Here is a 21,588-nt window from a genome sequence, read left to right on the forward strand (position 1 = left end):
CTGTATAGCTTCTAGATTTGTAGCTTTGTAGATAATTTTACTTTTAGCATAAATTTCAGCTCTCATGCTGAAGTTCTAAACAAGCAATAGAATTTGAATTTTTATTTTGAAACAAAGCTAAAGCAATTTAGGAGCAGGTAACTTCTATCACTTGTTAGTCTCTTACATAGATGCATGCTTTCTGTAGGAGAAAGTAAGTTTCAATATGTTAACCAAGTTTAAAATTTATAATTAGTAATTGCACTATTTTGTAACAACGAATGGGAAGGAAGGTTTAGATCATGAGCTATAATGAGATAATAAGGTATGATAATTATAGTAATATTAAGCTAGTGTTCAAGTTCATACCACAAGAGCTATCCAATAAGATCTATATATATTAGCTTAAGTTTTTAAAATAGACATATGCTGTATGCTTAAGAGGATATCACTGTTGTCTACAATGTTCATTTTGATTAACAAAAGCCTTGAAACTATTCTTTTGCAGTAAAACATTGTGTGTGGGATGCAAGAAAAATCAAGACTTAATGTTGCAGGCCGCCATTTTACTCCTTAGAACCTGTGGTCAAGTTTTCTTCTTTTCTGAAATTTGATGACAGGGTCATGTTCAAGCAGTGAAGTGACCCCTTCTACCTGTTACAAGTATGCTGTTTTCAGTAGATCTCTAAAGTGCTGAAGTCTTGTCTTTGGCATGTAAGTAAATCCTATTTCTTAAAGCACTGTACATACGTATTTAAAAACAAACAAACAAAAAAGCTATATTTCTGTTGCTTACAAGCAGTTTTCTGAGATACCTTTTCAGAATTTATGTTATTTAGTATTTGGAAACTGAGATAACTGTTTGGGCCTGCATACAGACAACCCACTTATTTTTCTGGCTACCAACTTTCCTGCCTGGTTTATAATTCCGTGTTTTTGTTGTTTGAACGATTGAGTCCCAGGTTTAAGGACCCAAGATTTCTTTACATCTTTGATTCCACAATTCTGAGTTATACGTGGGCACATATCAAATACAGCCCACCTTGTCATTTTGAATGTCCTACCCTTTAAACAAATGAGCTTTGCAAACATAGCTATTCTTAGATGCTTTTTTCCATTAAATGAGTAAATAAAACAAAAACTTAGCCTCTTGTTAAGAAAAGATTATGGTCTAGCCTTTCTGCTTTTCTGTTGATTTATCATGTTATTTATTTAGTAAAGGAATTAAACAGAAAATTATCATCAGCCAGCTAGCTTGAGAACAGCTGCATAGGATTTAATACTTAGTCTCTTCTTAAGTTTTGTTCATTTGTTTTTCTAGTATCTAGAAAGCAAAATGAAATTAATGTATTTTGCAGAGCTGTAGAAATCAACCAGAGATCTGCTTGCCCACGCAGAAGGAACTGAGAATGACTTCTTTATTTTATGCTTCAGTTAAATAAGATGATTTAATTCGGAATTTGAGAAAATTCAGAGGAAAAAAAGTCATCATCATGGGGTAAGTAAGACAGTTAAAAAATCACGAAGTAAATACATTCAAATTGGCTAAAGGATTTCCTTTTGTGTTTGTGTGTTAAAAGACAATCCAAGTCTGGGATTTTTGGTGGGGTGGGGAGGTGTTAGGAATTGTATAAACACAGAATAACTAGAGACCTTTTCTAGCAGCATTTAGGATCTAAATAGACAAGATAGATTCCCTGTGGGGAAGAACCATACCCCATAAGCATTGAGCAGTTCAGTGGCATAAAAATGTATTAATTCTGTTCTTTGGGGTGTAGGGGAGGAGAGAGTACCTAGGAAAGGACTAGCTGGGAAAAATGAGAGAAGAGAGATGTGCATTAGGTAAATCATGGAAGGAGTATAGTCAGATTTTGGACTGCCAGAGGTTCTTTGCCTTTTGCAAAAAAAAAAAAAAAAATCAAAAATTATAACCTTTATAGGTTAGAATCTATAGGTGATTTCTCTGCACAGTCTTCAGCTATAGTCATGTGGCAAAAGGAAAGGAAGAATCATCTGGGTATGACTGAAGTGAGGATGATCTTCTTTGATCTGTCCGGGGCCCAGAAATACCTGAGGGCAAGGAACTAGTCTGCTTGAGCCAGTTTGCTGTCTGCCTGTTCTTAAGATACTGGTTTTACAAGACAAAGTAGAAAAAGATCAGGATTTCCAGTCAGGGAATGATTTGCATTTGGAAAATATTCTCTTTATGCCAACCATTTGCCTGCGCAGAATCTAACTGTTGGAATTCCAGCTTATGGGACAGAGTTCTATCGTAGTTTGAGAAGGAGAATGACAGATACGAAGTAAAATAAAGTGCAAGATACGTATGTCAGGTGTTTTGATTTATTCTGTACCTAAAAGCAAAACTTAAACAGGATATTCTTGTTTTACACAATTGGCATTTAATGCCAAACAAAATAAGACCCAGTAGCAACAAAATAATGATAATAATAATAAAAAGGTTAAATAATAGTAGCTGAGATTAAAATTACAAGAGCCTACTAATCATCGTCTATTTGGGAATTAAGGAATTATCAGCTGAGCTAAGAAAGGAGTTTTTCTGTCAGAGTATAATTTTTTTCATAAAAAAATAGTTTAGTGCTTTCCTCTGACATATAAGATCCAACCGCTTTTGCAGACAGGGCTTTTAACTGGATGATTTTTATGCTTCTGTATGGTATTTCTTGCTTCTCTTTGTACTTCATAAGTGACTGTAAAGCAGACTTCTACTTTGTAAGAATTGAAACTCAGCATCTAGTCTGCGTAGAAGTTTTACAAAAATGTAGCTTTGCAAAAAGGAGATACCATTGTGTACCATTAAGTGTACCCTAGTGAATTTTGAGAACTCAGTGCTACAGTTAGAGAGCAGTCTGCCTATTTTTTGATGCTCTACTGTCTCTGAAATAAAGGAAACTGTGTTAATAATGTGCAGGCTAAGTCATGTAATTGGGACAGGGAAGTGAAGAAAGAATGGATTTGTGTCTCAGACCTATAATTAAAATACTCAATGGGAGTCATACATCAAAAAACCCTTTACAATTAAACAGCAGTTGAAGTCATTTTACTATAATATATAATTGAATAGTTATTGTAGAGCCTTAAGAAAGGCAGGAAACAAGCACTAGATTTTAGGTAGCAAGTAAGAGTGAAAAGCTATCTTGCTGTTTTGTAAAAACCAAAATTAGAAATTCAGTTCAATGTCTGCATCTGGTAATCAATTACTGGCTGTTATGCAATGATGTGCAATTTCTGAGGTGACTGATTGCAGTTTTTATTTAGAGTCTATTACGCAAATAAATACTCTACTTGCAGAGCAGGTGGAACAATTCTTGCATACATTAAAGCAGTAGTGCCTTCTTAAAAGACCATACTTCCAATACAAGCTCCTATATGTGTCTGGCTTTACACCACCATTTGTTTCATTCCGAGGCTGGTTCTTTCTTTCAACCTGCAAATCTCATTACAGTCCAACATGACATCTTTGAAGGCTATCTACTAGGTGCTGAAGTGACTGCAAACTAGTTTATAACACTATATTTAGAAAGTCAAATGTAGTTAATTTTTTTTTGTCATAAGATTTTCTAGAAAGACAGGGAGGAATTGAATTAAAAATAGAACGATTGGTTTAAGGGAAGGTTATTTAGGAGACCAACATTATAGTTTTAATTCAAATTTATTTTCTGTTACTATATTGACTGTACACCAAAAAAGATCTTTCAGATCACAACGAAAATGCCATTATCGATGGGGTTTCAGTAAAACCTTTAAGTTAAAAACATTTATAAAATGCTATCGTACTGTTGTAGCTTGGTATGAAGATGATTTTGATATCTAGATGCTTAAGTATTATGTATTTATGCTGAAAGTATCTGTTTGTTGGTATTTGTTGCATTGTTGTTCTTTATAAGGTATTTTAGAGTTATTTGTAGTTGAACAGAAATAGAGCAATTGAAAGGGTTTCACTATTTAATGTAGTAAGTAGATTCTCCAGATATTGCCAAATTCTTGTCTGAATAGTCTGCTTTAATATACATCTAAAAAGCCAGCCCTGTACATTAGTTTATGTTGGCTTTACAACCCCATCAGGGTTTTTAGCGTATATCATATATATCTACAGGGCACTAAACCTGCACTGTTTTACATTTATTTACCTTGTAAAACAGCAATCATTGAATCATCCAGTATATACAATATAATTATTTATTTCCACATATACCTTTTTGCACTTATGTGCTATTTCACATATAATGTGCTTCCCCCTACACATGGAGTTTTTAGATCTCAATATGCTGTTCTTCAAAGAACAGCTTTCAAGGTCACCAACTGATTAAAATTCTTATATTAAAAGTGTTTTGTCAGAAATGACGTTCTAGAAGACATAAAATGTAAACATTCTAATTAATGTTATATTGTAAAAATATGTGCTTTTTCTGCAGCTTGGATAATGATAATAAACTAATAACTTAGGTTTTCAGGCTTTTATGTTTTTGGCCATGTCTGGGGCAGATTTAATTCCAAACAAAACTATTTCAGGGAAAATTTAAGATAAAAGCTTTTAAAAGATTTCCAGCAAACACTTCTCATTTGCATTTGATTTTGTAAAATATTTTTTTTATTATTATTATGACTCTGTAATAACTATTTCCTTTTCCTCCCTGACAGATTAATAATATGGCAGTAACACTCCCCCCAAAAAAAGAAAAACAAATTGCACTTCATGCTTATTTTCCTGATTTTATTTTATTTTTTAAATAAAAGAAGAATAAAAATAGTATATTCAAACCCAGTATATCCACTTGTACTAGAGGCAGGTTGTCATCTGAAATAATTACCACTATGATATATAGAGACTGCACAATGATCCTATAATTGGTATTAGTTCAAGAGTAACTTTTTTCTCTGTGTTTTCACCTCAGATAAACTGAATTATTTATTGTATCACATTTTTTTCCTGAAAAAAAAAAAAAATTGCCACTAAAGCATAAATAGGAACGAAAGTACAGGTCAGACATATTCTTTGACTTTATTGGTAAATAAGAACACTTATGTTACAGGCTCACTTTACCTGAATGTTAACTTTGAGAAGGATTTAGACTGTATCAGTACAGAAACAAAAATATACTTTTTTTTGCAAAATAATAATTAAAAAAAAAATCTGGCTGAAAGGGAGCTCATGAAGTCTGTAGACGAACCTCCTATTCAAAGTGTGATCAAGTTGTGAGGTCAGACCAGGTTGCTCATGATTTTATCCAGTCTAATCCTGAAAACCTCCAGTGCAATCCAATCCACATGCACACACCCCAAAACAAAACAAAAAAAAACACAAAGGTAAGCCGGCAGTGATGTTCAGCCAGGCCTTCATAAATCAGCTAACAAGAACAATGTGAATGAGCCATGACCATTTGTTAGCAGTCATCTCTGTTTACCTTTGGGAGGCTGAAGGCCATGAAAGCCTGCAGGGTTTTTAACAGAACCAAAAAACGTGTTACTTTGTATTTAGACATTGTATTAATTGAAATTTTGGCACCAAAATCTGTGTGTATTTCAAATAAGCACCGTCCAACCTGGCTTATAAGGCTGTGTTATAAATCACAGCCAAGCTGATGGACATGCTTCTAGAATGCTTTAGTTAGCTAAACTCCCTATTATTAGCCTTATTTCCAAAGAAGCCTTTGTTTAGTCTTGATGCAAGGTTATTTTCATGCTTACAGAATGCCTGTATGCTCTTGTGCTAACATCACTGTACAAAACCAACATATTTTACTTGTTACAGAACAGTCCTTGAGACTGAAGCCTTAATTCTGTTCCAGATCTCTTTCAAGCCCATTAACTTTTGATACCTGATGTTGTCTAATTTTGTTATTTTGGCTTGAAGGTAGCATACAGCTTAACCAAGGAATGAAAAGGCTCATGTTTTGTCAGGCTTTTTCCCGCAACTTGTGATTCATCAAGAAGTCATGAAAACAGAAATCAGCTGAAGAAATATTGCACAATTTCAAGATTCTTTTGGGTGTTGATGCTCAAAAGGAAGAGAGAATGCACATGCCTTTTTTCGACCAAAATATAAAATTCTTTTATATTCCAAGCAGATCACTTGGGTCTGAGTAACACAGAATTTACCTTGTCATTTACAAGGGGAAGGTATTTTATTCTCCTTTCCATGTTTTTACCATTTGTTAAATGGGCAGAGTGATGCTTTATTAAGTGTTTTGCATAAAAAGGTATTGAGGGTTGCAAAGTGGTAACAGTAATACAAGAAAACAGACTAATGAAAAATAAAAAAATAAAAAAGAGACTCCTGGCTGGAAAAGCTCTTCCAGATCCATTTAATATTTCTGTCAATTTAACATTTTTATTAACTGCTATTTTCACTACTTACTGGATAGACACAAGAAGGGCTTAGATACATTAATAATTTTTAATTTGCCTAGAACAGATTTTATTGTCCTTGAAAGACTATAATTTCCATGCATTGTAAAAACAGATGAATGTCCTGGGTGAAACTCCAGCCTCACTGGAGTTAATAGGACCTGGATTTCACCCTAGGGTTTTATGTAATAAGCTATTAAACTGACATTTCAATAGATGACCCTACAATGCAAAGACTAATATTTCATTCATGCATTAATACGTTAAGTAGTCTGTCAAGGAAAAACTAATGACTGGAAATAATTGAAACTGAAAATACACCCCCCCACCCCCTTTTTTTTCCCAATCTGGTTTCTTTATCTTTTATGTGTATGGATAAGCTACCTTAATTTTTCTAGCATTTTAAAGATTGTCCTACCCAAATCAATATTTATAAATATATATTATGCTTTCTTTGAAATCTCCTGAGCTAGTGTCTATGTAGCAGCGTGCCACATATTACATTGGAGTTGCTTAGATGGGGAATCACCTAGCAGCATGTCTCCTAAAATGGGTTAAAAAATAAAGATTTAATTGTTGACCCTTACAACTACTGAAAGTGCAGTAAAACACAAAGGGCCTTTAGAAGGGCCTTTAGAGGAGATTTTTTTTTCTCCTGGATTTATTGTGATAATTTACTACTATTTGTATTACAAATTTATTTATTTGACATTATTGCAAACTATGAGGCTGAGATCACACAAATGAAATTTCACAATTGAGCCTGGGCAGGGCAGATAATAATAGCTAAGTGCTAGATGCAGAGAAACCCTGAAACCTTTCTCTTTCACAAACTTCTTTTTTTCTTGCTTGTTAGATTTTATCGTATAATAAGGAATATTCTGTCACAGCTGTTCACCAATTATATATTCTCTGTAAGCATCTGTTCTTACTCCCCATTAATAATAGCATCATCTCTCTTCTGTGCAGTGGTCACACCAATTAAGCGTTAAAGAAAAAATGAGAATTAGTAAGTAGACACCATATAGTGTTCTTGTAAATATAACTAGTGTAATTTGTATAACCTAAACCACAAAAGAAAATATGGACAAAAATAATACAGACTTTTCTGTCCAAGACCAGCTGTCTTGCCACTGTAACAGTATCAGAAAGCAAGGACTTAACTAAAATAAAGCTCTGTTCCTTTTTTCACCACAAAACCTACTATCAAATTAGCTTTTCCCAGCTTAATTGCTTACCCTAACAGGCAGGGAGGTATTAATGTTAAGAAGAAATATTTCCTGATCATCTGGGTGTACAAAGCAGTGAAAGGTGCAGTCTACACTATTTCAGTGACTGGAGCAATGTTAGGTGTGTGCTAGGTGCATGTAGACGTCATTGTGACTATGCTTCTGTGGTTTAATGATGTGTAATTTCAAGTGTATTAGTGGAGCGTGGTACAAGAGGTGCTTGTTATGGTTTCCTTTGTATACATTTTAGAATTTCATAAGGAATTTTATAATATTTTTAATTATCAAGAAATCTTCTGCATCTGCTTTATGTTTCTTTCTTCCTCTACTCATGTTGAGAAGATTAGTCTGTTCTGAAAAATATTTTTTTGTTGTTTATATGGTAACCATATAAAACTATTTCATTGATGAGGTTAATGAAGCATCAATAAAGACATCTCTTTGTAAGAAGTAGCATTGTATAAAATTTGACAAATTGGCTATAGTAGTTTGAACCAGGTGAGGTAATTGGAACTTCTATAAATTCTTGTCCATCTGTCTGAATATCTTAATTCTGGCTGTTCTGTACAGCCTGTACAAGCATCTCTTCAGAGAGAGTGAAAACTTCGATTCCTTGATGTTCCAGGTGGCTGTTAACAAGCACCTCAACTAGACTTTCAAGTCGAGCAGTTTTTCAAAGGGTGGGATTTGGCTTCCTCAGTAGAAGTAGCTCGTGTAATTCTAAGTGCTTTCTGGGAGTTGAGGTAGCTTCCTGGGGCTCACATATATGACATGGGGCTTAGCAGTGACTTTTGGCCTTGGGGAGTGGAAGCTAGAGGCTACATGGAATATCCTAGGACATCAGCATTGCTAGATGTCTCCGTAGTTGTCTGAATTATTCTGTTGACATAGGAAGATTTGGGCAGAGAGTAGTGACGGACTAAGTAAAGTACTTCAGATTTTTAATTACAAAACTGAGAAGCTCTCTTATGCTGCTTGAGCTGACAAATGGAGAGGTTCATTTCTAAAGCACTTCATCGTTCTACTTGGAAAGGTTAACTAAAACAGTTTGCAGTATAGCTCTTTTCTATCATTTTAGCTGGCAAAACAGTGCCATTATGCCATCCAGAGGAGGAGGATTTTTACTAATGTATATGTGTTGCATGGGTATTTTCTCAATAAGAATTTCTGAGAGTTAGTTTCATTTACATTTTGTTTATATGATCAATGTTATCAAAGTAAGGTGGTTTCTTTCTGTTATCAGGGAAAAAAAATCTTTAAAAAATGTCAGGGAAACCAGAGATCGAGAAAATGTGATTGGAAATTCTCCTCTCTCAAAGCACATTGTGCGTGGCATTTTTAGGTGAATTAGATCTGTAAGTCTATTGGGTTACTGCAGAGAACACAGATATTCTGAGCTGGGCCATTATGTCTTTTCTGGGTTAACTTGTAAGACAGAATACAATGATACATAGAATAAAACAAAGTGTGATTGACATGCTACTTGAAAGAAATACACTTTTTCCCCTATTCTGAAAGACATATGGGTATATATGCCATTGAGAATAAATGACGTTCTGGTTGCAACTGATCGCTTTCAATGTAAATATGAAAGCTCAGATAATCTGCTTGGTTTTTAGTTAGTGTTATAAAAATGAATTTAAATCAAACATATCAAAACAAAAAATCAAATGTGCTTAGTGCAAGACTACTAAATTCAAAACAACCTCCAGTGTTGACAGATTTCTGAAGAAATCTGGTCAAAATTTGTGATGAAATCGTACATTTTTATTGAGGGCCCATATGCCTTCCTATTCTTCAGACAGTGTTGTCATGAGTAGGTTGAGATCTTTTGAATATATGTTTACTGGGGTTATGTGAGTGTCCCCTGATGGTGGTAGTTTCTTCCATTTCCTGATGTGCTTTGGTAGAGAAGTCCCAGTTGCTTCAGTATTTTCTGTCTACTGCTGCACCATACAAGAACCAGTTTGTTTCTGGGTTTATTTCTAGCCTTTGTCTTTTTATCTGTGTTTACTAAGATTTGTTTACATATGACTGGATGTCTAACTGCAATTTATATGCCAAAAACATATATGGACTGAGACTTAATAATGATTTCCAATGCTCTGCATCAAGCTTGTTTGTCTTTGCAGAATTAAACTTACACATGAGGTATTTGATGTGGCTAGAGGAAGATTATGCCCTAGCATAAGGAAAGGTATGCAGGCTCTTCAGTCTCCTCTTCCATCAAAGTGCAGGGCAAATGGTTCCACGCTGACCTCACTAAGGAACGACTGAACACTGCTGGCTGGGGTTGGTCTGGGGGCTCAGAATGGCAACTGCAGGTGTAAAGTCATGCAGGACAGGATAGAATGGCTCAGCCTCAGTCTTGGCGTTGACACCAGCTTGGAGAAGGGTTTACATGTGCTCTTTAATTGCTTTTCTTCCTGCTGCTACAGCAGGGCAGCATGTACAGCAGAACAGTAGATATGTGTCCTATGAGGAAACCCTAACCCTCAGATGGTCTGTGGTTATCAGGCAGACCAGAGAGGTGTAACAAAATCTTGAAATGAAAATGAATACAGAATCCTATCACAAAAAAAAAAAAAAGTTCTGAATAGCATTTTTTAGATAGGTGATTATTTGACCATATTTATTTTTTCATTGAAATAAATGAACACTAGGGGATGCTATATTTCTACCAAAGCTGGGAACAATGTAGGAAAAAGTGCCAAATCTCTGAAATTATTACCGTTTTCTTTGACACACGAGGTGAGGGAAAGCAGCTTTTGGCCATTTGATATAGAAGGGTATTGTGTTGTAACACATCTGAGTAAGTAGAAATAGATCGTTTTTTGATTCTTTACTAAAAGTCTGGGGAAGATGTCCTTTTTATTTATGTATAAAGTTGTTTATTTTTGAATATTTTTCCCCATATAAATACTCAGATCAAGATCCCATTTCAAGAGGTTACATGCAGAAGTAGGCAAAGAACATTTCAGATACAGTACCTACAAAGCTGTTTAGTCCAAGGCTCCAGTTTTAGAAGCTGTCATTTGACAACAAATGTGGAACAGCATGCAGGTTTTAATTGTTACAGGACAAGCCTGGCTGTTTTGCATTAAAACTTGTTTTTCCTTTAAATAATTTACATTGTTTTTAAATGCTTATGAAAATTTCACAAAATAGAAATATTTAAATGCTGTTGAACAATTATGTAAACTTTTATTGTGTTTTGACATGAGGAACAAATACATATAAAAACGTAAGTAGGTGATTATTTTTAATTTTTAAAAAAAATCCTAGCCATAAGCAGGAACAACCTTAACTTTCAAAGAAATTACTATTTAAAATTGCCTATTTTAGAATTTGTTTTACAAATCTTTGCAAATAGAAGCAATACTGAAGAGGATTTTTTAATTATTACATGAGTTAAGTAAGACCAGTTTTTTATATATTATGGAGACAGCTGCCTTTTTTTCTTTTTTTTTTTTTTTTCTGATAGCCCTGCCTTATGTGGCTATGTTCCTCTATTCTTAAAAGAAAAAAAAAAAAGGAGCACGATGCTTGCTCTTAGTTCATACAGTCCCTTTCTTCTTTTCTTGGCTGTCAGAAAAAAATGTTAGTGTCAATTTTTGCGTGTAGTCTGAAAGGCTGGTAGTATTCTATGCTATCCTTCCATCAAGATCTAAGTTTTCATAAGCAAAAGCATACACAGGTAAATAAACTCAAATGTTCACTGCAAATATACTGTGAGTTTTTGTTTGTTTGTTTTATATTATTTTTATTTTTAATATAGATTCTTGTGGAGAAAAAATGGGGGAAAAAAAAGGCCAAACACGGCAAGGCTCCTTTTGCTTACATGAATGCAAGGAACTAAGCTCACACAAAACTGCAGATAGTGGCAAGCCATATAGGAGAGATTTTTATCATTGAGAAGTCAAAGCACAGAAAGTTCAGAGAACTGTCAAATATTTGTATGTAATTTTCTTTTCATAGCAGTGTCTTTGGGGAACAGAGGGGGCAGTACAGACAATGTGATCTAACTGCCCCCAGTTGTTGAAAGCGTCAGCCTCCCTCCCTCCCTCCAGTCACTACTGGTGGCTGCAGAATCTAACCTTGCTGTTGGATTCAGTTTTCTGCAAATTGAGCAAACAGAACTGTCTCACTCCTCGCTTACACAAATAGAAAATCCAGTGTGATGGAAGGAGTTGGAATAAGTGGTTGGGAATGGGGTTGGGAGTCACAGAACCTTTTCAGTGTCCGTAAGCTCTTATGTAATAATGATCCTGTTTCATTAAATTCTAAGGCATTATTTGGGAGCCAAGCCCTAAACATACGTACAAATAATGTCTCTGGTTTGATAAATTTGCAGTTTAAAAAGTGTATTCACCTTGTGGATTAGCTCTTGTAGGTAAGGTTTACAAGCATGTAACTACCAGAGCAGAACTACAGATAATCTGTATCCACTTTAGACCATTTTGGTGGTCTAAGTCACAAACATTTCTTTTGTCAGTCTTTATGTAGCTCATATAATTTATCTTAATTTGTAGATATTTCTATCTAAAAAGAATTGTTGGTACAGTTTTACCTTTTATATTTTTATTGCTGCTTTTTTTTCTGCTATCATATAAAGATGAACAAAAATGCACAGTAAATTAGAACTTAATTATAACAGCTAGCAAATCATTTTTAATTTTCCTGAATAATGTTTTTTTTTTTTGCTTTCTTAAAATGTTTGCTATTGTCCAGGACTGGCTGTTTCAAGATATTCTCACATCCCTTGAAAGGAGTAGTAGTTATAGATATCTGAATGCAGATATTTAAGAGATTAAAAATGCAGGACTGGAATCTGAGGTCATTTTAAGAGAAATACAGCTGAGGGATGGAGAGAAGGACAATAAAACAAGGGTCACAGTAATAATTCTATCCTCCAACAGCCTATGAATGGATGTTGTATAGAGTTGCTTAAGAAACAATTTTAGAATTTTCTTTTTCCACTTCTGCAATATCTTGGTATTTCCTGGATATCTAATGACACTCTGAAATGCAGAATAATATCACAACTTATTTTCAAGCATGCATTGTGCTGTTATATTCCAGCAAATGTTTAAAAGCTAGGATTAAGCAAGACCATTATACAAGAAGTCAGAATAATGCTTTATAAAGGGGTAAACCAACATTTTGCTTGAGTTGTTCTTGGGCCTATTGTAACTTAAACACAGAAATAAATACATTTCCCCTATACTTTCATTCTGTAGTTCCTTATGTGGTTGAAATGTTGCATACAGTCTCATTTTTGAATCCCTTACATCTGACATCTGTTCACTGTAATGTCATGTGAGGATTTGTGGCTTTAGAAAAAAAAAGTGTAGTGAAGTTCATTTAGTGAAAAAGCTTGCACGCTAGTCTTATGGCAGTTAAGACTTATTTGTGTACCTAATTAACACACACACTTCGATTTTATTATGTTATTGGCAAGCAGAATAAATACAGCTTGATTTCTTCTGCTGTTTCAGAATTATGTTCTTTGATGTGGGTATACGTTTCCTTACAGTAATTCCCTTTTTGAAACAACTTTACAGTGGCGCTAATTCAGTCAAGTCCTCATACCTGTCACCTGATAAGGATGGCTTAGTCAACATTGTCTGCAAGTCCAACAGTGCATGAAAAATAACAATCTGTAAAAGTTCTAAAATTAATTCAACTCTTTATGGAGATGTTAGTTACTGTGAGTGAAATATGTGCTGATTATGGGCAAGTCTTTCACCTGGCTTCACAAGACAATGCCACAACTGGAAAAAAGTCTTGCTTCTTTTCAGAGATGTGGTTATATATCAAAGGCTTTCTTTCTTCCTGCCCTTTCACAAGGTTGAGAAGATGGGGACAGATCTACAGTGTCATTTAGGCATGAACAGAACGTAGTTAATAATGTAAAAATGTAGATCCAGTGCTTCAGCATGTAGTTTCACAAAAAGTTCTTTTAGTCATAATGACTTTTTAAGTTATCTCAGGCTGCTCACTCCTGTCCTCTTAGTCATGCCCCTACAAGTGCTATTGCAGCAATGTTGTGAACTATTGTGAATTGGTGTTTTTCCTGGGTTAAAGTTAGCAGAGTAAATATTTGATTCACTGATCCTGTTCTCTGTGTAACCATACTGACAGTTCTGCAAGAAGTGCAGAACTGGATACAGAACAGTGTGGATATTCTATGATTCTATGATTCTAAGTGTGATTGAGCTGCCTGCTATGGTTGTAAGGAATGAGGAGATGCTCAAGTTAGTACTTCTAATTAAAAAAAAAAAAAAAAGTTGGTGAAACTATGCGTTAAGCCGTTGTGAAAGTGATAGGACTGAGCATTTGTGGTGGAAAAAGAATCTGCTCTTGAAAGGCAAACTAGAAAAGTGAGATAAATATAAGAATTGGAAGAAAGAATATGCAGAGCCTTAAAACTGAAGCCAGCCTGCAAATTTACTGGATGGAATAGCACGGAAGAGGTTCTAAGTAAGAGTGATGCAGTTTAGACCTGCATTGGGTTGTGATGAAGTATATGTCTAGGTGAGAGGAAAATGGCTGTGGTGACAGTATGCTTGCAATTCCATCCCTTTAAATATTTGGTATGAGCTTTAGCTGATGGACTCCTATGTGAGATAATCATCTTGTATATAAAAAACAAACCATCACAACCAACAATAAAAACAAAACAACAACAAATAAACCTCTTCTATCTAATGATAGAAGGAAAAAAAGTCAATTTTATGATTTAAAATGTAAACCAAGCAATTGCTGACTGAAAAAAAAATCAGAAGAAAAATTTAAACCACAGTAACGGGACTGGGGTTTAGCATTATCTAGAGTCTGTCCTAAATAATTCTTCCCTAGCAGTAGTGACTCCTCTGTCTTCCTGGGAAGGCCATGATATCAGAGTAAATGCTATATGCAGGATGTCTCACGCTTGGGCATTAGAATTCCTTGGTGAAACACAGACTTCTTTCAGGATTTTGTATGCAGTTCTCATGCAGGGTTTCTACATCCTGATACCCACAAGCCTTGCATGTGCAGTGAGTTAGGCTCATCGCTGTGTTGGCACAGTCTGGCCGTGATAAGTTCATATGCACTCTGGTGCGGTTCAACTGCAAGGTGGATATGCTTTAGGTCTGACATGCAGTATATCTGCATATGTCCCGCAGCTGCTTTCCAGGTAACTGAAGAAAGTATTTGGTTGCAGATCAAATACAAAATAAATTATATCTGGTAGGCTTTCCTATAGAACATCCAATTTAAATGTATACTAACAAAAATCCTGTTTTATATAGGATATCCAACAGCCCTACTCCCAGCTATTAAGTCTAATCTAGGGGTGAAAGAGATTAAACATATAGCCTTATGCCTTAAGATAACATAGGCCATAGCACCTCTTTTGAAAAAGGTACAGCTGCTAAAACAAGGCTCAAGGGTGTGTATTTTTTTTTTTTTTTGGGGGGGGGATAAAGATAATTTTGGCAGATGATTGAACGTGAATGGAGATTTTCTTTGGAAGCAAACATACATGAGGCAGTAGTTAAAAAGGCTGTCAAAAGAAAATTTCATAATGCACCAGACATTCAGTGTGTATTACAAAGAAAATCAGAATTTTAATCTGTAGACAGTGACTGATCAGTGTCATCCACAACAAGTAACCTAAATCAAATGTATGCAAAGATGTTGTTCGCCAGGACAAATGCAGTTCTCCAGCAGTAGTTTCTGGTGTAATTTACAGAATTACCAGCCTTCTTAGGCAGGTTAATAAATTTAGCATCCAGCATGATTCTAAAATTTCAGGAGCTGTCTTTCCAGATCTTGCTGGATTCTCTGTCAGCTGGCAGTCTTGTCCTCTGGTCTTTAAGCAGTTACTGATACTTGGGTAGATTCAGATTAAAGCGTAGAAGGGGGTGGGGAAAGGGGACTCTTAAAGGAAGGATACCAAATTACAATATTTCATGTTCCTAATCTAGAAATTAGCATTCTCAGTCAATAACTTGGAAATGCAGGATGAAGCTAAAAGCCCTTAAATGCAATGCCTTTCTCTTGTGTTTTGCTAATCCTTTGAGAATATGACATCCTTCCTTTTGTGTATCTGTTCAAAACGTTATTTTTAAAGTTTCATCTTTTGTCAAAGGAAAACATCACCTGTGTTTCCCTTTCTGCCACTGATATTTTCACCCTACAGTACTTACTCTTGGGGAGACTGTGAATAACTGGCTGCTTCCTATAGGGGAATATATCAAAACCCCTGCTTCTGTCACATAAAAAAATTCTCTTCCTTGGTGTGATTTATATACTGGAAAGCCTCAAGAATAATTATTTAGCAGTATAGTTGCTTAAAATGCTGTTTTTTGTTTTTTGTTTTTTCATTCTTTTTGACGATGTTTGATGTGTGCACTTTCTGGAGATTCTGCACAGTGGGCACAGTTCTTTGCAAAGAGCTCTAAATATAGTAGGTTGCACTTCTAACATTGTTATCTTTAATTTCCTTTTGACTGTATTTGTGCTTTCCGTCTTTCCCTTGGTTTCTCTCTTTAGCCTTTTTTTTTTCCTGCATCACAGCCATGTTTTCCTTTAACATCTCCAAAGCACTGAAAAGGACAAATACTAGCTAATCTAATCTCTCCGCCCTCTCTTCTGCTTTAACAAAGCTTTTAGCTTCCCCCGTCCCTTCCCTTCCCTTGCCTTCCCTTCCCTTCCCTTGCCTTCCCTTCCCTTGCCTTCCCTTCCCTTGCCTTCCCTTGCCTTCCCTTGCCTTCCCTTGCCTTCCCTTGCCTTCCCTTGCCTTCCCTTCCCTTCCCTTCCCTTCCCTTCCCTTCCCTTCCCTTCCCTTCCCTTCCCTTCCCTTCCCTTCCCTTCCCTTCCCTTCCCTTCCCTTCCCTTCCCTTCCCTTCCCTTCCCTTCCCTTCCCTTCCCTTCCCTTCCCTTCCCTTCCCTTCCCTTCCCTTCCCTTCCCTTCCCTTCCCTTCCCTTCCCTTCCCTTCCCTTCCCCCTCCAAAAAAATTCACCACTCCTATGTAAAATAATCCGTCGCGCAGGATATGAGTTCATTGTAATTTAACAGACAGAATCTTCTAAGTTTTCCAGATGTACCTGTGTGTTGTTATACTGGGCTTGTATCTCCAGTTGTAAAGTGTATGTAGGGACAAGAAAACAAAGAGAAGGATATTTAATGCTTTTCCCTCCTGATTCCTGATGGAATTATTTTGGCTATTTTAATAGCGTGTCTAATGGCTGAAGGCAATTGTCAGATTTACTTTCTACGTTTTCATCCTTGTTCTTGCTAATCAGTGAAGGATTATAAATTTTCCTTTTGTATTTGGGCCACCATTTTCTTGAATCAAGAGGATAGGACCCTAGGCCTTTTCTAAGGCTGCTTCTGCTTCTGTCTGCTGCATGCTGATTCTCTCCTATCAGTCCAAGTGTGTCAGTTTGGCAGCATTCCCAGTCACCATCAGCGCTGCTGCATTCTCGGAGTCAGGTCTGGCTTAGCACAAGGCATGCACAAATTCAGTGTGTTAAGTTTTACTCCCTTGCTGTACTTCATTGGCATTAGGATATATATCTAATAAATAGAATAATATTGAAGTAGAGCAGTCAATTAATGAGCATCAATGTTAATGGCCGATAATCCTCTTACTTAGATATGCTTCATGGATCAGAATTTGGATATTTGTGCATTGGGGGCTGGTATCTCTGAGTGGCATAGAGCTTTAGGTATGCAATAAGAAAAGAAACTGATCTTGAATGATTTAAACTGTTAAAACTGATGCAAGTGTTCATTTGAATGTCATGCATTTCCAGTGCTGTCTTGCTGCTGCAGTGGGCTGTATGACTCCCTTTATAGCAGCACTCTAGTTTCTGCTACATTCCTAAAACAGAACAAACTGCCAGTGTAATCCATGAGCCTTCCTGCTCCCTGCCCTGAAAAACATTGCCAAAGCTAAAAAGGGAAAATGCTTCCAGCAGGGACTCCAGAATTACTTACGAGATGAGAATTTATACTCTGGGCTGTTAATCCACTGTTGCGGCCTAAAACACAGGAACACAAAAAGATGTAAGCATGGTGATAGGATGGTTTGGCAGTTTTCCTTTGACAATGATATCTCAAGAAACAATCTGAATTCAGTATGGGACAATGCAGAGTAGCAGTATTAATTTTACTGGGTAGCATAGGTATGAGTCATGTCGGCTCACAAGCAAAGAGGTTTGTATGGTGAAGTAGTTATATTGTGAAAGATACTGGTTGGAGCTAAGGGGGGGCATAAGCCTTATTTGTGGTGATTGTTTTCGGCATAATTTGCACTTGGGTAAAGCTAGTGAAGTGCATATATTCTGTTTGCAACTGGTCTTGATTTATGGGAGAGGGTTTTCTATAATCATTTTTGCACAATTCTAAATCTGTTGGCATGATGTTTATTTTGCTTTTGTTATTTCAGCTCGTTTGATAATTATTGTTTTAATATTGAATTTCTCTCTCTACTACTCCATTAGTTTTTCTTTCTGTATAAATAATCCTTTGATAATATGCAGTGTGTGTCAGAATCACCTTTTCATCTACAATTTCCATTATAATTCGTTGATGGCTATAGAATGCTAATACCTAACTACCTAATACAGACGCAAAATTCTGAACAGAATGTAATGCCTCGGTGGGGCATTTCTAAAGATTTGACCTTTGGAATACTCATATGGAGTCGACACTTTCTTCCTTCCTGGCACAGTGATAAATCCTCCCACTTTCACTGCATTAGGAAAGAGAACTGAATCACAGAATTTTAGGGAAAGGAATTAACGCATTTTTGAATAAAATGTCTGGGAATTGGCTCGAGATCAAATGGACCACTTCCACGCTGTTTTCTCATTTTGTCTCATTTGCAGAATTTCAGTAGAAGATAAAAGGTAAAGCAAAAAAAAAAAAAAAAAAAAGCTGGACAGGTATATCAGGTATATTAACATTTTTGTGAAAGCAGACCGATAGTGTGCCACATAGAGAATTCTACTTCTTTTTAGGGCCTGCCTTATATCTTAAAAAGTACCAAGTCCTACAGGGTTAATAGACAGGAAACTGCAGCTGCAGCGGACTCATACGGAAGTCAGATTTTTGTTGAACAGCCAGCCTTAGCAGGCCGAAAGGTGGGGGCCGCAAGGGGGGGGCGGGAATTTGAGAGTGCAGTATCTGGTGTGATACTGATATTTTGGGCTGTTCTCTGCAGCATTTTTTATAAATGGGGAAGGCATGCAACGAATGCCAACAACCCTCTTTGAGAATGCAATTTCTATTGTATCTTAGTTTCTGTAGAAATCAGCCGTCAGGTTTTTCCCATGCAGGGCTTGGCGTGCAGTATGTGAAACAGTCGCGCTGTCAGCGTGTGCTTGCTCCTGTGGGTGTTGGTGTGCAGGAGGATTCTCCCCGAATTTCCACATTTTGATTTCCGTCCCTCCTGTGCACGTTCACTTCCAGTACTTTTTGTCCTCTTGTGGCCTCGCTTTCCCCGTGCAACACGTTGCGGGCCACCAGATAAGTGAATTTAGCGTTTTGTTTGGAACGAATAGCTTTTGTGACCTGGGTGAACTCTTCCTTCCTTGGGTTTAAAATATCCAACTGCCTTCAGCAGCGGCGTGCTGGGGCACGCTTGCTCAGGCAGGCAGTTGGTGATCACTTCCCTCGGCCTGAAAATCTGTGTGTTTTATAGGGGAGGTGGATATTTGGGGGCCCTTCCCAAGTTTCTTTTGCTGCCACGGGCCTAGCTTAGCCTGTCTCCTCTCTGCACAGGATGGCTCCTGCTTGCCAGAGCTGCACAAAGATAATCGCTCAGGAAGTGTTTCAGCCAATCCCCTGAAGCTTTACATTCAGATTTAGCAAAGTAGCCAATCCAGGATTAGCTTTTATTGGGAAGACAGATCATCAAGCTGAAGTGCCAAGCCCTTTCTGTCTGAGTACTGAGAGCCTGTCCTCCATGTTTTATAAGTATTGACATAACACTGTGTTAACAATGCATCCACAGAGGTAAGCCTTACTTTTTACATTTTTTTTTCTCTAAGACCTATGAGTTGTGGGTTGAGAGTGTGATTCTCTGTGATTTGTTGTGCAAAACTCACACCACAGCACTTTATTAAGTTGAAACTGTTTAAATTTGCTTTCTTGGGTCACATGGTTAGTAGCCATTAGCCACAGCTTTATTTTGCAGACTGGCAAAACCTTGGCATACCTACTTCTGCACAGGAGGATGGTGTTTTTAGAATTTAACAAGATCCTGGTATTCCAAAGAAGCTTTCTCTCTCTGAGCAGTTTGCCAGCACTATTGTCTGTTGTGTCACATGCCTGCTGAAGAGAAAATGGAAGCTAGGGAGCAGATGCATTTAACTGCCCTACAGGGAGTCAAGCAGGGATAATGGCAGACAGAAGAACAGGCAAGTTTACCTTTCTAAACAGTGAATGGAATAGCTAAGATAAGTTATCTATGAAAAAATACGGGATTTTTAAAAACCTAGACATCAGCAAAAAGTGCTAATGGCAGATTGTAGATATTGGGCCTAGGTGGTGGTGTGCTGTTGCATCATGTTTTTTATGCAGCTTATCTTAACTTAAAACGATTATTGAACTCTTTTTCTTGCAGGAATAATTAATACAATGTGTTTCTCTTTCTGAGAGACACTGTATGGTTAATATTTTGTTCCTTTAAAAGGGAGTTTTTATGCTGCAGATTTTGGAAATGGGTTGCTGCTCAATAAAATACAGCAGTACATCAGTTTACAAATCTGATTCTTTATGGAAAATGCTTTTGAACTGTTAGCTTTCTTCTTTTACATAGTTTGAATAAACTAATGTACCTTTTATCTGTGCCTTTTTGTTTTACACTGTATCAGCCACAGTTCTGTTGTGGAGTCCAGAGGATATAAAATCATCTGTGGTTCATGACAGTAGTACATGTTGTTCGTTCTTGTTTTTTTGTCTTTTTTTTTAACTTTTGGTTTAATGCTACGTAATTATTTCAAGAAATTCCTTTTTGATCAATTCCCAAATCTGCCAGCCTGTTGTATCTTCTTAACTGGAAAAATGAGATGGGTGCTTGAACAGTTGGTAAGTAAGCAGCATGCTACTCTGAACATTTTTAATAGTTTTCCAAACATTTTGCTTTTACTGGGTCAGTTAGTCCAGTAGATGAAGTGATTTTAGTGGTTAGCCATATAAAAAATCCTATTTGTTTAGCGTCCAATTTAAGGGACTTGTATGTGTAAACTGTTCCAATTTGAATGCACGTTTTTTTTGATAATTTGCTTCTAAAGTTTGAAGCTTATACTTCCTGTTTACCTCAGGCCAGTGAAAAATATTCTACTTGCTATTTGTTCGTAGATCCTTAATTACCATGTTTGTAGGGTAAAGCGCAGTTTGGTTGTTCGTTAGGTTTGTAAGGTGTGATGAAAGCGCTAGTACTCAGCAATGAAATGACCTTACAAAGTAAAGTAAATAGTACTTAATGGACGTATATTTTTGATAGTATACAAAGCATAATCTCAGATAAGCTTGCTTGATTCGTAACTGATTTAGAACATTTTGTGCCCTTTATTAAGCTTTTAATCGTAACCTTTTCATGCATGTTTTAACAAGTAGTTTTTCAGTGATCACAAAAAACATTACAAAAGCAGAGGAAAGATGCTGTTTTGTGCTTTAATGTAATTTTTGTGCTGTTTTTTGGCAGTTCACACACTTTCATGATTTTAGGAAAGAACTTAGAGCTCAGGTAGCTTTGAAAATGACTGTACCTAGGTACACTTGCATGTTAACTTCAATAGAAGGTTACCAAGATAACATTCTGTAACATGGGCATTTACCTCTGCTTAGTTGTTTGCCTGTATGAGTATGTTACTCTGAGTACCTCACTTTGCTAACCCCCTCGCCCCCCCAACAAAAAAAAAAAATTACATTGTAAGAATCTCTAGTAGAATTTGCAACCTAAAACACTGCTGGGTTGTACCTCTGAGTTTCACGTGATAGCAGTTTTGT

At 36.4% G+C, this 21,588-nt stretch overlaps 1 protein-coding gene across 15 annotated transcripts in view; it reads left to right on the forward strand.

The window, feature by feature from the left end:
- ZMYND8 (zinc finger MYND-type containing 8) overlaps positions 1-21,588 on the forward strand; it is an 80,691-nt gene that overhangs the window by 2,054 nt on the left and 57,049 nt on the right. For 9 of the 15 annotated variants that reach the window (XR_007708901.1, XR_007708899.1, XR_007708900.1 and 6 more), the window contains exon 1: positions 19,504-19,590. Coding sequence is in view for 9 of the 15 variants with exons in the window: in XM_035548078.2 (XP_035403971.1) it covers positions 19,577-19,590 (14 nt within the window). In the remaining 6 variants the exon portion in view is untranslated. The other 6 variants (XM_035548088.2, XM_035548073.2, XM_035548076.2 and 3 more) reach the window with 6 other exon arrangements.

This window comes from Cygnus atratus, chromosome 16 (assembly GCF_013377495.2).
Source record: "Cygnus atratus isolate AKBS03 ecotype Queensland, Australia chromosome 16, CAtr_DNAZoo_HiC_assembly, whole genome shotgun sequence".
Classification (NCBI taxonomy): Eukaryota; Metazoa; Chordata; class Aves; order Anseriformes; family Anatidae; genus Cygnus; species Cygnus atratus.